We start from the raw sequence: 15,818 nt of genomic DNA, 5'->3' as shown, positions 1-15,818 counted from the left end.
TGGTTTTCTTTCCATCCCCCACACCATCACCCCACCCCCTTATATTCTGTATATAGAATATATATGCTATATTCCCAGGCACGTAGAAGGCCAAAGCAGCCTCTGTCTTTTTCTGATTCCTCTTCGTGGGAAGAACCCACCAAAGCATGAGTCCTTGGCTTCAGTTTTGGATTGTTTTTTTTTTAACTCCCACCTTGTAGGTACTGGATAACAGAATTCTGGATCATGTTTAAAATGGATGCCAGCTTGACAAACACTATGGAAGAGTTTCAGGAACTGGTGAAGGCTCGCGGCGAGGAGTTACACTGCCGCCTGATCGATACAACTCAAATGTGAGTGTCAAGGCTCGGAGGCATCTTTCCAAACCACCTCCCTGCCGGGCTGCTTGGCCCCCTGCTGTGACGGCGCGCTTTCCCCACTCCCAGTAGCCCCTCGACAGGCTCAGGTTGTATCCCCAGAGCGAGAAGACTGATGTTCAAGAGAAAAGCAGAGAAGCCTCCTGGCGATAAAGCTGTGAGTGACTGATATCAAGGAGTAGGGGGAAAGTTCCAGTGAAGAAGAAATCAGGTAGCCAGATGTGACTAAAACGTAGCCAGCTCATGACACACTGAAGTACTAGATGCTTCCTCGGCAGCTCCAGCCTCGGGGAAGGCACTGCTGAGAAATGCATCGAGCAGAGGGTTTCTATCCTATACGAATGTCTACAAGAGACACTTAGACTTGCAGACATGGGAAGGCTCTCGGGAATAGTTCAGATTATTCCTTGGATTTCTTATCTGTGACATTGGCCCACTCTGGAAAAATGATGGAAAAATGAGGGCCTTTCCTAATTTGGGGAGAGGACAGTCACACACACACACACACACACACACACACACACACACGCACACACGCACACACTGTGCGCTAAGGTGTTTGCAGTGTGGCCACTTTATTCTGGAATCCTAGAAATCCCTAGGATATAGAATTCTAGGAGCGAAGCCTGTTCTAGAGATCATTTCATGCAACATCCTGGGAACCGGAGGCTTGGCAAGGTCATCTGGGGTCACGCAGTTAGGGGCAGAGCAGAAGCTGGACTCGGACAGCCCTCCGCGCACGGAGCCACAGCCACAGAGAAATGACTTCTGAACCCCATTGCGTAGTCCAGGGCATCGCTCTGGGGATGCCAGTTTGGATTCTCTGTACTTCTCTGCTTAGAATTTACAACTTGAGAGAACAGAGAAAATTTCAAAGTGACCGTGTTCTTATTCTAAAGATGTAGAACCTGGGGCATGGGGCAGTTCTCAGGCCCCGATCTCCTTGTCCCAGTGTGTCCCTGGCGACTGTCCTGTACTGAGATTTTCCACAGTATATTCTTTAGGAAGTAGCCAGTGGGATATTGCCTGACCAGTACCTGAGAAGTAGTGAGTTAGGCTTCCCTTTGGCGTCTCACTCTGTAACATGTTCACCGACCAACAGGGCTACGGAATTTTTAGCCTTTCCCAAACTCACTTGACCACAGAACCCTTTGTCAAGGGACACGGTTCTCATCAACACCAGTTTGGGAAACAGATCAGCACCCTGCTACCACTCAAAATGGCTGCTTCCTTTTGCTTCCTTAGTGAAGGAAATTGAAACTAAGGATCAATTCTAAGAAAACTAATGGATCAAGTCTAAGAAAATATGGGGTGGAGGGCACCCTAGGGTTAGCTAGGCTTCCTTGGTCATTTCCATGGTTGGGAGTATTTGAGGAAAATGCCCCAAGTCTGCCCAGAGTGACCACATGTTCCTACACGACTCCCTGCAGCATGGCTTCTCATCTCTGTGGCTCTCTGTGCTCTCCTGGCATGAAAGCCACCCTACTACCTTGAGGCAGAGCCCCTGTCACCCTCCTAAGAATGAAGGAACCCACAGAAGGCATGGAGACAGCAGAGATACCAGGGGCTAGACACAGGAGCAAGGACCAAAGGCCAGGGAACTGACCGATGCCTGAGACTGTCCTTCCCACAGCCTTAAAGGAAACACATTTTACCCAGTTCCCATGATGTGTTCAGAAGTTTCGTTGAAAACCAGCAAGGCTTTCCTACTTGGTACCATAGGGGGGAAAGTGATTGGGGGAAACCTTTTAATGCTTTGTTTTGGCCGAGGGAAGTTAGCTAATTAATGGTGCTTTGTGTATCCTTGTGGGAAATGTGAACGGAGGGACTTGAATTAAAAAGTAATTTTGATTTACTTTTCCCCACCACGTTTCCCCACAAAAGCAATGCCCGTGACTGGTCCAGGAAACTGACCCAAAGGATAAAATCAAACACCAGCAAGAAACGTAAAGTTTCCCTGCTCTTCGACCATCTGGAGCCAGAGGAGCTGTCGGAGCACCTCACCTACCTGGAGTTCAAGTCCTTCCGGAGGATATCGGTATGTACTTACGGGCAGGAGAGAAACCTCCCGGGTTATTTCAGAAAATAAGCAGAGAAACTGAACCGCCTGTCCACCTCCTAACCCCGGAGGCCTCCTTGGAGCTGGTGGACTTTCCTGTCAGACTTAGTGTAGTCTAGAAAATGAGTACACTAGAAATTTCTTTGTAGCTCTGCTGTGCGCCCCTTCTCCCATCCTCCGTCACCCCACCACTCACTCAAGGGACAGTACTGTGGGCACACGGGACACACACACGTGTACACACAGCATACACACACACACACACACACACACACACACACCCCTACCTTACCCCTCATAACCATGAAGCTTCCAAGAATATTTTTTTTTAAGTTTTCCTTTAAAAAAAATGCGGATATGTCTCCTCGGAGTTTTATTCTGGGATGGGCTTTGAATGGCTCGGGGAAATCCTAAAGTAGATGCTAATGGTCTAGCCCAGAATCTACCTGAGTTCTCGAAGTAGTGCTGACCCGGCCCAGCAGTACCCACAATCCTGGGTCTAAGTCATGCTGCCCCAAACCTTGCTCCTTAAAACTCCGTACGTGATGCCAGAGAACACCGGTTCTGTACAGGAGAACTTGTCAACATGTCGGATGCCAAACGACCCCCACTGGCCAGCGTGCTTCCCTGACAGGTGACACCCTTGCCCACTCAGTCCCCACCCCTCCCCGAGATACAGTCTTTGGCTTTGCTCTGAAAATAGAGCGTATGTGGTGGCTGGATGCATTTCTTGGAATGACCTGGGTTCCCCAGATCAGGGGATGGGGGCTGCTCAGAAAGCGGCCTGAACACGGTCACTCAGCTCATCGCTGTCAGAACGGGGGCCGGAGTCCCATGCCTCCTGGTTGCTGAGCTCCAATTTATGGAGCCTGCTTGTATCTGGAAGGAGAACAACAAACCAGGTTTCAGGGTTTGTTTCATCTTTTCTCCGGTGATGTTGATGTCGTGCTGTTTTCACACAGCGGTTGGGCCATTCAGCCGGGACACCCCCCCTCCAGCTCCCGTGCAGAGACAAGCCCCCAAGCATTAATCCCCAGCAGCCCCGCAGGGTCCCCACCGGCACCCCTCGGGCAAAACGGACAAAGCCGCAGCCCCCCCCACCCCCGCCCCCGATTAGGAAGCTTCACCTGGGGAGTTTCCATTTGGCAGTGCCTCCTCTGTCCCGTTCGGCACGCGGGCAGTGTGAGCCCTGCGGGGCCCCAGCGGGCAGGGCGGCTCCGCAGCCTCCAGGAGGCCCGCGCTCAGCTCCGCGGAGGAGGGAGTGAGACTCCCTGTAGCACTAGGACCCCCCCAGGGGGAGGCCGTGCTCCGTTTGCAAATGAAAACATCGGTTTGAACTTTCATTTCTTTCGGGTGGCATCATCCCCTCAGACAAGAGGATTGCGGGGGGCGGATTTTTTCATTTTTCCTACCCCGTTCAAAGCAGTTATCCCAAATAGGTTCCTTCAGTGTAGTTGGAGGGAGATTTCTCTCTGCTATGAACGGAGTGGCATTTGATATTTTCTGCTAATTATAGTACTTAGTATAGTACTAATTGTAAAAAATAAGTGGATTCGATGTTTTATTTACAGTGGGAGGGGTATATGAATGTATTCCCTGGAGCCCTGGGAACTTTCTCGCAGAACCGGTAAGATTGCTTATGTGTCCCTCTTGAGTCGTTTCTGCTCATATTTTTCCACCCCTCAGCAATCACTGGCTCAGCCGTGATTTCAAAGGGGGGTTCAGAAGCCGAGAGCTCGAAATAGCTGGGAAACCGCACCGAAAGCTCCCCACGCAGGTTGGAGCACAGACGGCTCCTCCCTCTTGGTTCCGCCACTTGAAGAGTATGGTCGGTGGGTGATAGGGACGAGACGGCTGCAGTCACTGCACAGTCAGCCATCGTCAGCGCCATTGTCCAGTTGGAAAACTATGGTCACCAAACAATAGCTAACCACTGGCCTCGGCTCAAGCTGGTGAGTCAGAGGAAATCCAAACAGGTTTGTTGTTGCGCGAGGTTAATGATTATCCCGTCAGTACCACCTCCCGCGTGCAGCACTCTGAAAAGTTTCAGTGCTTTCAGACACTGTTACGTTCCTAACAATTCCGTGACCTAGAGAGGGCAGCGTTTATGATCCCACTGTTAAGGAAACAGTTGGAGGTGCAGGGGGTGGGGAGAGAGAGAGTTTTGAGAGGATTATCTTTTTCCCCTTAACTTCGGCCACAGAGCTAGAAGCAGTACAGCTCTTACTCAGCGTACGGAGGGTTTATCGGGCCAGGAACCCATTGTAAGTTGAAAACATCACAAGTCGAAAATGCATTAATACCTCTAACCTACCAGCATCATGCGTAGCTCAGCCTAGCCCACCGTCAGTGTGCGAGGACACTTACAGTAGCCTACAGTTGGGCAAAATCATCTGTTGCAAAGCCTATGTGTAATAAAATGCTGAGTATCTCCCGTAATTTACGGAAGACTGTGCTGAAAGTGAAAAACGACGCTTACAGGAGTACAGGATGGCTGTGCGCATATCAGCCGTTTATCCTCGTGATCACGTGGCTGCCTGGGAGCCGCCGCTCGCTGCCCAGCATCACCAGTTTCGCACTGCATATGGCTAGTCTGGGAAAAGATCCAGATTCAAAATTCAAAGTATGGTTTCTTACGAATGCATATGGCTTTTGCAACATTGTACAATTAAAAAATCCTAAGTCAAACCATTCTAGTCAAGGACTGTCTGTACGGAGATTTCTCTTCTATACTGTATTCTTTAGAAGGGACAGTATCATTATCTACTCAGATTACAATATTTGGATTAACTGCTGTGTGGACACATCCACTTGGGCCTAATGACTTTTGGTGTAGAGAAACCACGCTCGGGGTAGAATAAGAAAGATTTCCTTCCCACCAGTCTCATCAAGTGGTAGACACGCGAGAGGGGGGCCAGGAGCTCCTCTGTCCCGTAGCATCAGCTGAACCACCAACAGGCAGAAGTGACGTGCCTCTCGGATCTCCCGGACGACCAGAGGGCCAGTCCTGATGGGTTTCTTTTTCCCTAGTTCTCCGATTATCAGAATTACCTCGTAAATAGCTGTGTGAAGGAGAACCCCACCATGGAGCGGTCCATCGCCCTGTGTAACGGCATCTCCCAGTGGGTACAACTGATGGTTCTCAGCCGCCCCACCCCGCAGCTCCGGGCAGAAGTCTTCATCAAGTTCATCCAGGTGGCTCAGGTGAGTGACTAGAATAAGAATTTGACCTGGGCTATGAGGTAAAGTATCCCCTCTTACCCCCAGCCAGCCTGCCCGTTAGAGATGCTTTCCCCTCCGGAACCACAGTGGAGTTTATGTGACGTGAACTGTCCCAGATTTAGATATGGTGACTTTTCTATAAGGGCAGTATGGTGAGGACCATACTGATTATCTCAGGGTCCAGGATACACTTTTAGATCTGTTTAGATCTTTTAAAAATTTATTACATATTTATTTATTTTAAAGTAATCTCTACACCCAACGTGGGGCTCGAACTCATGACCCCAAGATCAAGAGTCACACGCTCTTCTGACTGAGCCAGCCAGGTGCCCTTTTCAGCGTCTGAAAGCACTGTTCGGATCTGTTAACATGTTCAGAGGGTGCTTCCCAGCCCACATCGTTTCCCCAACTCTGGGCCACATGGCAAAGGAAAGGGCAGTCTCCCCGGTTTTACGGAGGCTGGGCCACCTGGGTTGTCTTAGGTTTCTGAGCCCGTATCGTGTTGAGTGGCTGGTTTAATGTTTGAAGGCACGGTTTAAGCATCTGAGGAGAGGAGAACGGGTAATAAGTACACGTAACTGAAATTCCCCCGGGATTCTAGCTCCTCTCTCCCAGTGACTGTCCTGCAGGCACTGGCGTGGCGTAAGAGAGTAAGACAAAGTCTTTGTCCTTAAAAATAGAAGTCTGGTTGAGATGAAGGATATAAAATATTATTAGCTCTGGATGGTCAAAACCAGTGTTTCTCAGAGTTTGGTACATGGCCCACCTGCTCTGGTATTAACTTAAGGTTTATCCCTAAGCTCAGCCCCAGATCCCAGGAATCAGAATAGCCGCACTTGGATCCAGAAATCTTTGCGTTAAGTACTTGGGTGGTTCTTCGAAGCCACTAATGTAGAGGATGGCCCACTGAGCTGTGCAACAAGGGAGGGAGATGCGACTCCTTATGATATGGCTGAAGTTAAGCCTACGGTGGACAATGGTCAGAAAACCACAGCACCTGACTGCTAGGCTCTGAGCACTATGAGGAAGACTCGCAGTGCAGGGCGGAGAGGCGTGTAACTGACATGTCCACTGACTGCCCTCGTCTATTTTCTGTCACAGAAGCTCCACCAGCTACAGAACTTCAATACCCTGATGGCTGTGATAGGTGGGCTCTGTCACAGCTCAATCTCCAGGCTCAAGGAGACAAGTTCGCATGTCCCGCACGAAATCAATAAGGTCAGTGTCCCTGCCTCCTTCCTCCAGGGCCCCTTAGCATTCCCAGGATCAGCACCGACATTTATTGAGAGGCAACCCAGAGAGCATTTCCAAACCATATCACCGTTCAATTAATTAGGCAAACCCCCAGAAAACCCATAGAATGGGAATATCCCGGGTCTGAGAGTGACTGTGATTCAGTCTGGCCTGTGTCACTGCGCATGTCCCTGCTGGTCAGTTGAAATACTGTGTGCCTCTCTCCTGTACTCCCACGAATATTCAGAGTCACGGTCTTTAATACCGACTCCCTCGCTCCAGCAACTCGTTCCAAAATGTTTTCCTAAGAGTGGTTCAGGGGACCGTAGTTCAGTTTGTATGTCAAATACGTACAGTGAGTGACACGTTAGAAACTTACCTATCCAGATGTCTTGGAGAATGACATTCTGGAGAGTTGAATTTTCCAGAGAGTTGAAAATGAGCTTTTCAGATGCTGTTTTGTTATAGTGTTTTATTGAGGAATATTTTTCTTAAATGCCCTACGCCCTCTACTCTCTTCAGATTTTACAGAATAGACTTTCGTCCTTTATAACATAGGGCTGTTACTGCGAATACAAGCCACTGAGATACGCTGAAGATACAAATGCGGCTACGTGTGGTATGGGTTAGCTAACAACTGCTCTCTCAGCGTTTTCGTTTCACGGGAGGACCAACCAGCCCTCCCCTTACTGCCCTCAACCCCTGCGCCCCCCACCCGTCCTCCCGAGCTGCGAGCTGCGTGGAGGCTCTTCTTAGGGAGACATGTCTGCGCACCATTGTCCTGTGTTCCCAGCTGCTCAGCCTGCTCTCGGGAGGTCTCGGATTCATCGTCCCTGCTCTCAGCACCGGGAGCTCTGGGGGTGCCACCCCACCCCCACCTTCCAGCTCCCTACTAGTTCTGGCGAAACTCAGGGGCGCCATCAGACAACTTGCGCGGAGGGAGACAGTCACGGGGACGCGTGCCCTCGTGTCAGCCCACCGCCGAGCCCGCGCTCTCCAGCTTGCAGCCCCCCGGCAGCGCTTCCGCGTGTGCAGTGCGTGGCCCTCAGGGCAGTCTGCCCAGCACCGAGGAGGCCGGGGTGAAAGCAAGAACCCCTCTCCTCTGGTCGTCTGTTTCACCTCGCAGGGGGAGCGAAACTCTCTCACTTTTGCCGTTAGGGTCCCGTCTGTGAGCCCCTCCCGCACTTCCCACTGTTGGCAGAGGGGGGGGCGGGGCGGCGCCTGCCGCTCCCCGCGGTTCAGGGAGGCGAACGCCGAGCCTCACGGTCTTCGCTGGAGAGAAGTGGTACTTGTTGGGCCACAATTGTATTAAAAGAATTTCCAGCAGCATTTGAAATAGTTATTTTGTGCTGTAACAGGATTGGGGGATAGTCTTTACCTCCCGCCTTTGCCTCTGAGGAAGCTGGTTGCCACGCGTGGGGTCTGGCGTTCTGTGAACTGCTTGCCCCCTTGAACCGGGAGTGTGTGTCCAGAACCCCAGATCTGGCCGCTCCCTTTTTGTGCTGGTGAGCAGCTTGTCCCTTCAGGGCCAGGCAGGGTGTGGGCGCCCCTGAGGAGCCCCCTAGGCCTCCGGCCTGACCCTCCGGCTCGCCGTGCTGGGACCCGGTCTAGTCCTCCGGTCTGCAGTTCAGGATTTCAGTCTGTGAATGGAGTATCACGTGCTTCCTCGCCTTGGGCCGTCTGAGAATCGGTGAGATAGGGTCCGCAGGGCGCAGCATAGAGGAGGAGCTTGCTAGAGACCACTGAAGCCCCCAGCTTCTCCCCGTGTCTGCAGTACGTCAGTACTCCCAACGGCACACGCCGCATGTGTCTCTGGAAGCATTCAGAGGATACTAGGGAGGGGAACTGCGTGGCCGGGGACAGAGGTCACAGGGACACTTGGACTATATATTCTTGTACCTTTTTAATTTTTATCTCGTTTTTTTTTTTAAAGTTTAGTATAAAAATGGTAAGACCACATTTAAAATTTTTTAGTTATGTAGTATAATCAAGTAAAGCATATCTTGAGTTTGTAGATACACTCCGACATTTGAAATAAACTGGAGTTTTACTTTGGGAATCACAGTCTGCAACTCTTAGATAAATCACCTCCCGCCCGACCAGGACGGGATGGGGTGAAATGCTGGGAGGGGCTCAGAGTGTTGCGGACAACACACCCTGCCTGGTGGGTACCTGTGACGGGGTCTCTTCTATTTTGTAGGTTCTGGGTGAGATGACGGAGCTGCTGTCCTCCTGTAGAAACTATGACAACTACCGGCGAGCCTATGGGGAGTGCACCCAATTCAAGATCCCCATCCTGGGGGTGCACCTCAAGGACCTCATCTCCCTGTACGAAGCCATGCCCGACTATCTGGAGGATGGGAAGGTCAACGTCCACAAGCTGCTGGCCCTTTACAATCATATCAATGAGCTGGTCCAGCTGCAAGAGGTGGCCCCGCCCTTGGAGGCCAACAAGGACTTGGTGCACCTGCTGACGGTGAGGCTCCCACAGGAGGCAGTTACTAAGGACGAGCTGTGTGCCACCCACCACTCCCTCCAGTCTAGCAGATACTAGCTCAGTTAATCCTCATAAAAACTTTCAGAAGTAGATACTATTATGATCACCATCTTATGGGTAGGGATACTGAGGCACAAAGGTAAAACTGGTCAGGGTACCACACATGATGAAGCAGCAGAACCTGGATACAGACCCAGGTGGTGGGACTCCAGAGGTTGTGCTTTTAAGCAGTGTGCCCTTAGGACTTCTAAAGCTGTTTCCCACCCCTCTGCAAAAGCAGTCCGAAACTCTGGGAAGAGCTGATAGCAAATCAGGGTCTAAGGCTTCCTAAGAGATGGAGAGAGTGTATTCTCATTAAAAAAGGGTAAAGCAGTGAGTAAAAAAAAATAATTAAAAAAAAATGGAGGCATTCAAGTCAAGAATAGGTGAACGCTTGTGGTAGAGGAGAGCAGGATTTGTACTTTGGGTCCAGAGTGAGATCAGATGAACTCCCTTCCAGACCCACGGTTCTGTGGTTGCCCAGCTGTGCGACTGGGGGCATGGAACTCTACATCTGTTTCCTTCTCTGTAAATCAGAGAAATTAGTCTCTGGGGTAACTTGTAACTTCCTTCAGTTCTAAAAGTAGTTCTTATTCTGCTTTTTCGCAGAATGGCATAATTTTTATAGCCTCTTCTTCCCTTACATGATGATTCTGACAGAGCCCCAGGGTTCACATCCTGGCCCTTTCGGCAGGTGGCCAGGTGACCATGGCAGGTCTCAGCCATAGACATCACCTGTGAAAAGACACACTGATCTTAACTTTTTTGAATCACAAATCATGTGATGAAACCTGTTAACATTCTTCCCAGAAAAATATACATGAGTTCTGGACCTCTCAAAGCCATCCATAGACTCTAGGTTAAGAACAAGATTATTTCTAAGATCTCTCCCCTCTAGATTTTATGGTTTTAAGATACATGAAATCGATCAACTCTTCATATCATTTCATAATACCTGTTATCATTTAAACTGGGTTCTGTTGTAGAGAACAAGTGAGGCATGGACCATCTAACCAGATAGGGCCTTTTGCCTAAGCTCTAAAGGCTTAGATATTAAATCATATTTTAAAAGAGGATGTCTTGACGTTTCTCCACAATTTAAAAACATTTTAAAACAAGAAGGAACTAATGCTTGCCCTATTAGTAAGTGTTAGACCCTCCAAACTTTGTGAATTGTAAAAACAAACTGCTAGAATGGCCTGGAAGAGTAAAGAAACACATCAGACCTGGGAAAGGCAAACAGCATCCTAGCAAATAACCGTGTTCTGCTTTGACCTGCAGCTGTCCTTAGATCTCTACTACACTGAGGATGAAATCTATGAGCTTTCCTACGCTCGGGAACCAAGGAACCACAAAGCCCCGGTGAGTTTTCGTATTTTCACGCTGAGAGTCCTGCGTGTAACGGGTACTTTCCAGGCTGCTCATCGAGATTGTCACCTTAGGGAACAAACCTCTACTCAGTTTAATAAGTATTATATTTCCACTCTGTGCCCAACCTTGTGCTCGGAACAGGGCTTCAACGTATGTATGAGTAGTTCCTGACCATAAAGAGCCTACGGTCTGCTTGAGGGGATGAGAGGAATACAGGCACGGTAAATGACTATGTGTCCTAAGCACATCCCAGTGAGTGTGCCGTCGGTGATTTGCCAAGTAAAGAAGGGAGACTTGTGGGCCGTAGTGACAGCTCCTTCCTATTTATTATGAAGTGTCCCCACATCAGTTGCTTCTCTCCTCTGATTCTTTGATAAGTATACGCACCCCAGTTAGAAAAGACTGAGCATCCTACACTCACCTGGGTCAGAGACAGCGGTGTGTCTGCTGGGGTTTTTGACCTCTGGTGCCGGGGAGTCAGAACAGCGCAGTCCCGGTGCTGCGTGGTAGGACCTGCACAGCTTGTCTGCCCACCACTCCTCCAGGCCGGAGAAAATTTCAGCCTTCCTTCTGAAGGACCAGTACTCCCCTCCCCCCAGTCTCCTGGGAAGCTTCCGAGCCCCCAAACGCACAGTGTTCGGGGGAAAGTATCCGCGCCTACATAACCCAGCCGCTGTTCAGGTGGCTAGGTTCCATTGTCCCTACACAGAAAGATGAAGTTCTAGCTCCCACCGTAAAGAAAACTCTTCACTGCAGGTATTTGGCAGGTTCCGCTTTCAGGGCGTCCTAGCGGGCACTTCATGGAAAGGGTACATTCTCCCATTTTTGGAAGAGATTTTCACTTGGGCCAAGTCTCAAATAGGGATGGATTCCATCTCAGCTTGTCCAGGCCTCAGACCTTGTTCCTTGTGTCATCCTTTGTCTCGGCTGTTTTTCTCCTCACCCACGTCTTTTAGTAAGTAGAGAACAGAGGAAATTTAAATGACCCACTGCACTTTCGCTGATAGCTCTGACAAAAGGTTTCGTGCAGAGGGAATGGAGAATGGTGAGTTCTCTGTAGATGAAGAGAATACACGTGGGGAGCACTTTGTTAGCTTGTGTTGGCCCAGACTACAGTTCCACGTGGGCTTGCAGCTCCTTGCCGCTGCAGAGCTGACGCTTGTCCACAGATGCAGCCAGCAGGCGGTGGGACAGGAGGGAGCTGTGCCTTGTACATTGTAGTCATGGGGATGTTTCTGAATATTTCATTTCAGCCCCTAACACCTTCAAAACCACCAGTAGTAGTGGACTGGGCCTCCGGAGTATCTCCCAAACCAGACCCAAAGACCATAAGCAAACATGTCCAGAGGATGGTGGATGTAAGTACAGCTGTGTCTCAGCAGACGAAAGCAAGGCACAGCCTGGCTTGGCTTTATATGCGGGGTGGGCAGGAACGTAGAGGTGGGAAACTTGAAACCTGTTCCTAGCGGGCCTGTAGGACAGTTCACAAGTTATATTTTGCAAACACCCATGGGCCTCCTCTTGAAGACCTAGCAGGAGAGCATATATTTAAAGGCTGGCCATTGATTTGGGAGGCAATGAGGTGTTTGAAAAGGTTTAAGTAGGGATAATAAGGAGAATCTAATCCTGAAAATTTTGGCACTCTTGATTCTCTTCACTGTCGAGGAGGGAGTATATACTCTTGTGTTTCTACATTCATCCTTGTGGACCAATCCAGTGTAAGAAAAGGAAAGTGAGAGCCAGCCAGTGACAGAACCCTGAGCAGTCAAGGACTAAGAGGGAAGGAGTACTTCCAGCTGGGCTGTTAGAAGCACTGGAAGGGGGGCAGAGCAGAGGGAGAACAGCCCCTGTGCAACGAGCGAGGAGCATCCCGTAGCCAGAGAGGTGGCCCCTCGATGTGCTAATGGATCCACAAGCCCCAGGCCCCTGCAGATGCTGGCCCGGGGCAGACCTGCCTGTGCCCCACTGCTTCTCTGCCACAGCCTCGGGAGCACCTTCCCTCGTTCTCTCATTCGGGCTCAGGAGAGGCTTTTCTCAGATGCTCCAGCCCTTCGTCATTTGGCTCAAGGGAGAAATGATTGGTTTCACCTTGGTAATCCCCAAAGAAACTCCTTTTTTTCCCCCCCAGTCCGTCTTCAAGAACTACGATCATGACCAGGATGGGTACATTTCTCAGGAAGAGTTTGAGAAGATTGCGGCCAGCTTCCCCTTTTCCTTCTGTGTGATGGACAGAGACAGGTGAGCGTTGGTGGACAGGACGAGGAGGCTCTGATGCTAAGGGAGCCGGCATCAAATGAATGAATGCCCGTCTGGTTTGGGTTCGGACCACAGCAGACCATGGGAAACACATGGGTTTTAAATGCCTCAGAACTGAAGGTTTCATAAACCTGCCAGTTAAGGAACAGTCAACTATAAATAAGAAAACCTTTAGTGCTATTTCTTGCTTGGGCCTGCAGATCATGAGAAACAATTATTTAATACTTTGCCTATTTACTTTTCGGAAGGTTACATAAGCCCCATATTGGTTCTCGGTATGAAATCAAAGGGACAGTTGGTGGGCTCGTTATGTGTCATGTACTGTCTAAAGTCAGAAACCGCAGCATAAGGCACGTCTCTCCCTATCCAGTTTCCATTTCTTTTTTGAGCCTTTAAATTGGCTAGGAAAACCTACTTTAGCCCAAGAACACGGCTGTGGAAATGAACCCTCTCACCGCACCCACTAAGGACACGCTGTGCGTGCATCCCTACTTAAGAGCAGGCTCCTGGAGACAGTCCCCAGTCTTGTGTACCGTACCTTCCACACAAGGGTAAAAGCAAAGGTGAGTTTCTAAGGCTGGAAGCCACTCTTGTTACCCCAGACCCCACTCACACCTTGTCTGTCCCTTGCCGGCAGGGAAGGCCTTATCAGCAGAGACGAGATCACAGCGTACTTCATGAGGGCCAGCTCAATCTACTCCAAACTGGGCCTGGGCTTTCCTCACAACTTTCAAGAGACCACCTACCTGAAACCTACTTTCTGTGACAACTGTGCCGGATTTGTAAGCTGTTCTTCAAATGCTTCAGGCTGACCTTGGGGAGGGGTAGGAGACTGTTTAAATGATTAAGCCAGGCAGAGACCTCACCCCCCCCCTTATCAACTTAGAGCCTAAGCAAGCACCTAGAATAACCTCGTTCTCAAATGTACGTTTTTACTTGAACTCCTCTTTACTGTGTCTCCTGGATTTATTTCTACCTCTGGTACATGAGGCCTGGGACAAAGGGTAAGAAATGTTGAACTGGGGATATATTTTTTAGGTAATTACAATCATATGCTGTCACCATTGTGAGAGAAAGAAGTATGAGACGTCTCTGCCCTTTCCCCCGCAAAAGGAACTGCTTTTAAGAAGTCATGTGGCTCTGCCCCTCTCTGACCACTGCCCCACCCCGGTCCCTCCCCCCAGGATTCTGTATGCTTGTTCTTTAGTTTGGAGTCCAGAGAAACTTAAGGGCTCCTAAGTCCATGCTAGTGAGCTTCTTGAGAGCATTTGACTTTGATCAGCACAAACCCTGTGTCTGCAATTTAAGGTCAGGAGAGTTAAGATGGGGAAGACAAAGAGAGCACAATGAGGAAAAATAATGGATGCCACTGTCTGGACTCATACCAGACAGATGAGTGATGGCTGGTACACTCTAACTCTCTCTTGTCTGTCTCATAGCTCTGGGGAGTGATCAAACAAGGATATCGATGTAAAGGTAAGGCTCAGCTTTGTCGACTGTGTTGTTTTCCCTGGTCTCAGAGGCTCTCCTAATAAAGCATTTTTTACCCAGGGGAGTTGTCCATTGAATCCACAATGGATTCCCAAACTGGTTTCCCTAGAGCACCCACTAAGAGTGACTGCCACCACAGAGAAGAGAAATGCCTGAGTGACCAGTTACAAAGCTCCCCCTTGCAAGGTCCTCTCTCTGGGTTGTCCTGGAAATAGGGATGGCGGGTAGGAGTGATGCTTTCATATGGTCATGGAAAGATGGGTCTCCAAAGCAAGGCACTTTGGGAGCAGAAGTATTTACCAAAGGCCCTTGCCAGCTTTCCTCTTATCAACAGATTACTCTGGACCTAACTGTCCTTCCTTAAAACTAGAAAAATTCAGGAGTGAAAGAGAGGAGACTTTTATGGCAAGGAAGAAAGAGTAAGACGTTAAGAGCTGCGAGCCTTCAAGGGGTCTCTGTAAAGTAGGCAGTATATGCAGGATGACTAAGACACCCTTCTCTCCAAGACAGTGGATGCTGCTTCTGATTCTGAGACTCATGATAAGGGCTGCAACAAGACTGTGAAATCCAGAGTTGATCAAATGAGAAGACCACTAGGTTCATTAGGAAGAGCAGGTGTCCTAGCTCCAGACTAGGACAGGCATGGGTGACGAGAGCGCTGCACGAATGTGGTTTTGAGACTCTGGAGAAGAAAAGACTTCCTGACCAGGGTGTCTTGTCCACAGACTGCGGGATGAACTGCCACAAACAATGCAAAGACCTGGTTGTGTTTGAGTGCAAGAAGCGAGCCAAGAACCCAGCAGCTCCCATGGAGAACAGCACCGCTGGAGGGCCAACATCCAGCCTTTGCTCATTGGGAGCCAAAGATCTGCTCCATGGTAAGTAGGCACGGAGAACATTCCTCTTGGAAAATGAAGTGGGAAGGATAAAGTTTTCAGGGAGGAAAGATTACCTTTGTCCTTCCCCCTCTTAAAAACCACTACAGACACCATTGTGTAAGACACATTCCAAGAATTACATATCCCTTTTGGGGACCACAGTTCTGTCACATAAAATACAAATTGTCATGGGAGAAAGGTGGCAGAGAGCAGTATGATGGTCTGGTTGTAAAATGGGAGATACAAAAGAATCCATCATCCATAATACCCCAGAAAAATGCAGGGTGGTTATTTTAGGTAAACATGGTAAATATTCTGATACTTGAATAACAGTATAATTATTGAATAACAGTATAATTACAATGTTGAGCTTTATTTGGGTAAATACTTCTTGGCAATTTATGTTCCCCTGGGGA

General features: G+C 49.4%; 1 protein-coding gene across 1 annotated transcript in view; it reads left to right on the top strand.

Annotated features, from left to right (window-relative positions):
• RASGRP1 (RAS guanyl releasing protein 1) overlaps window positions 1-15,818 on the top strand; it is a 79,353-nt gene that overhangs the window by 51,632 nt on the left and 11,903 nt on the right. The window contains exons 5-15 of the mRNA XM_045816066.2: window positions 201-332; window positions 2,241-2,394; window positions 5,446-5,619; window positions 6,739-6,855; window positions 9,071-9,346; window positions 10,688-10,768; window positions 12,031-12,135; window positions 12,906-13,015; window positions 13,671-13,815; window positions 14,473-14,509; window positions 15,250-15,402. Of these exons, the coding sequence (XP_045672022.2) occupies window positions 201-332; window positions 2,241-2,394; window positions 5,446-5,619; window positions 6,739-6,855; window positions 9,071-9,346; window positions 10,688-10,768; window positions 12,031-12,135; window positions 12,906-13,015; window positions 13,671-13,815; window positions 14,473-14,509; window positions 15,250-15,402 (1,484 nt within the window). The remainder of the gene's footprint in view (window positions 1-200; window positions 333-2,240; window positions 2,395-5,445; window positions 5,620-6,738; window positions 6,856-9,070; window positions 9,347-10,687; window positions 10,769-12,030; window positions 12,136-12,905; window positions 13,016-13,670; window positions 13,816-14,472; window positions 14,510-15,249; window positions 15,403-15,818) is intronic.

This window comes from Ursus americanus, chromosome 36 (genome assembly GCF_024610735.1).
Source record: "Ursus americanus isolate L20-20 chromosome 36, mUrsAme1.1.p, whole genome shotgun sequence".
Lineage (NCBI taxonomy): Eukaryota > Metazoa > Chordata > Mammalia > Carnivora > Ursidae > Ursus > Ursus americanus.
Note: the sequence above shows the minus strand (reverse complement) of the source record. Positions and strands in the feature narration are given on the sequence as shown.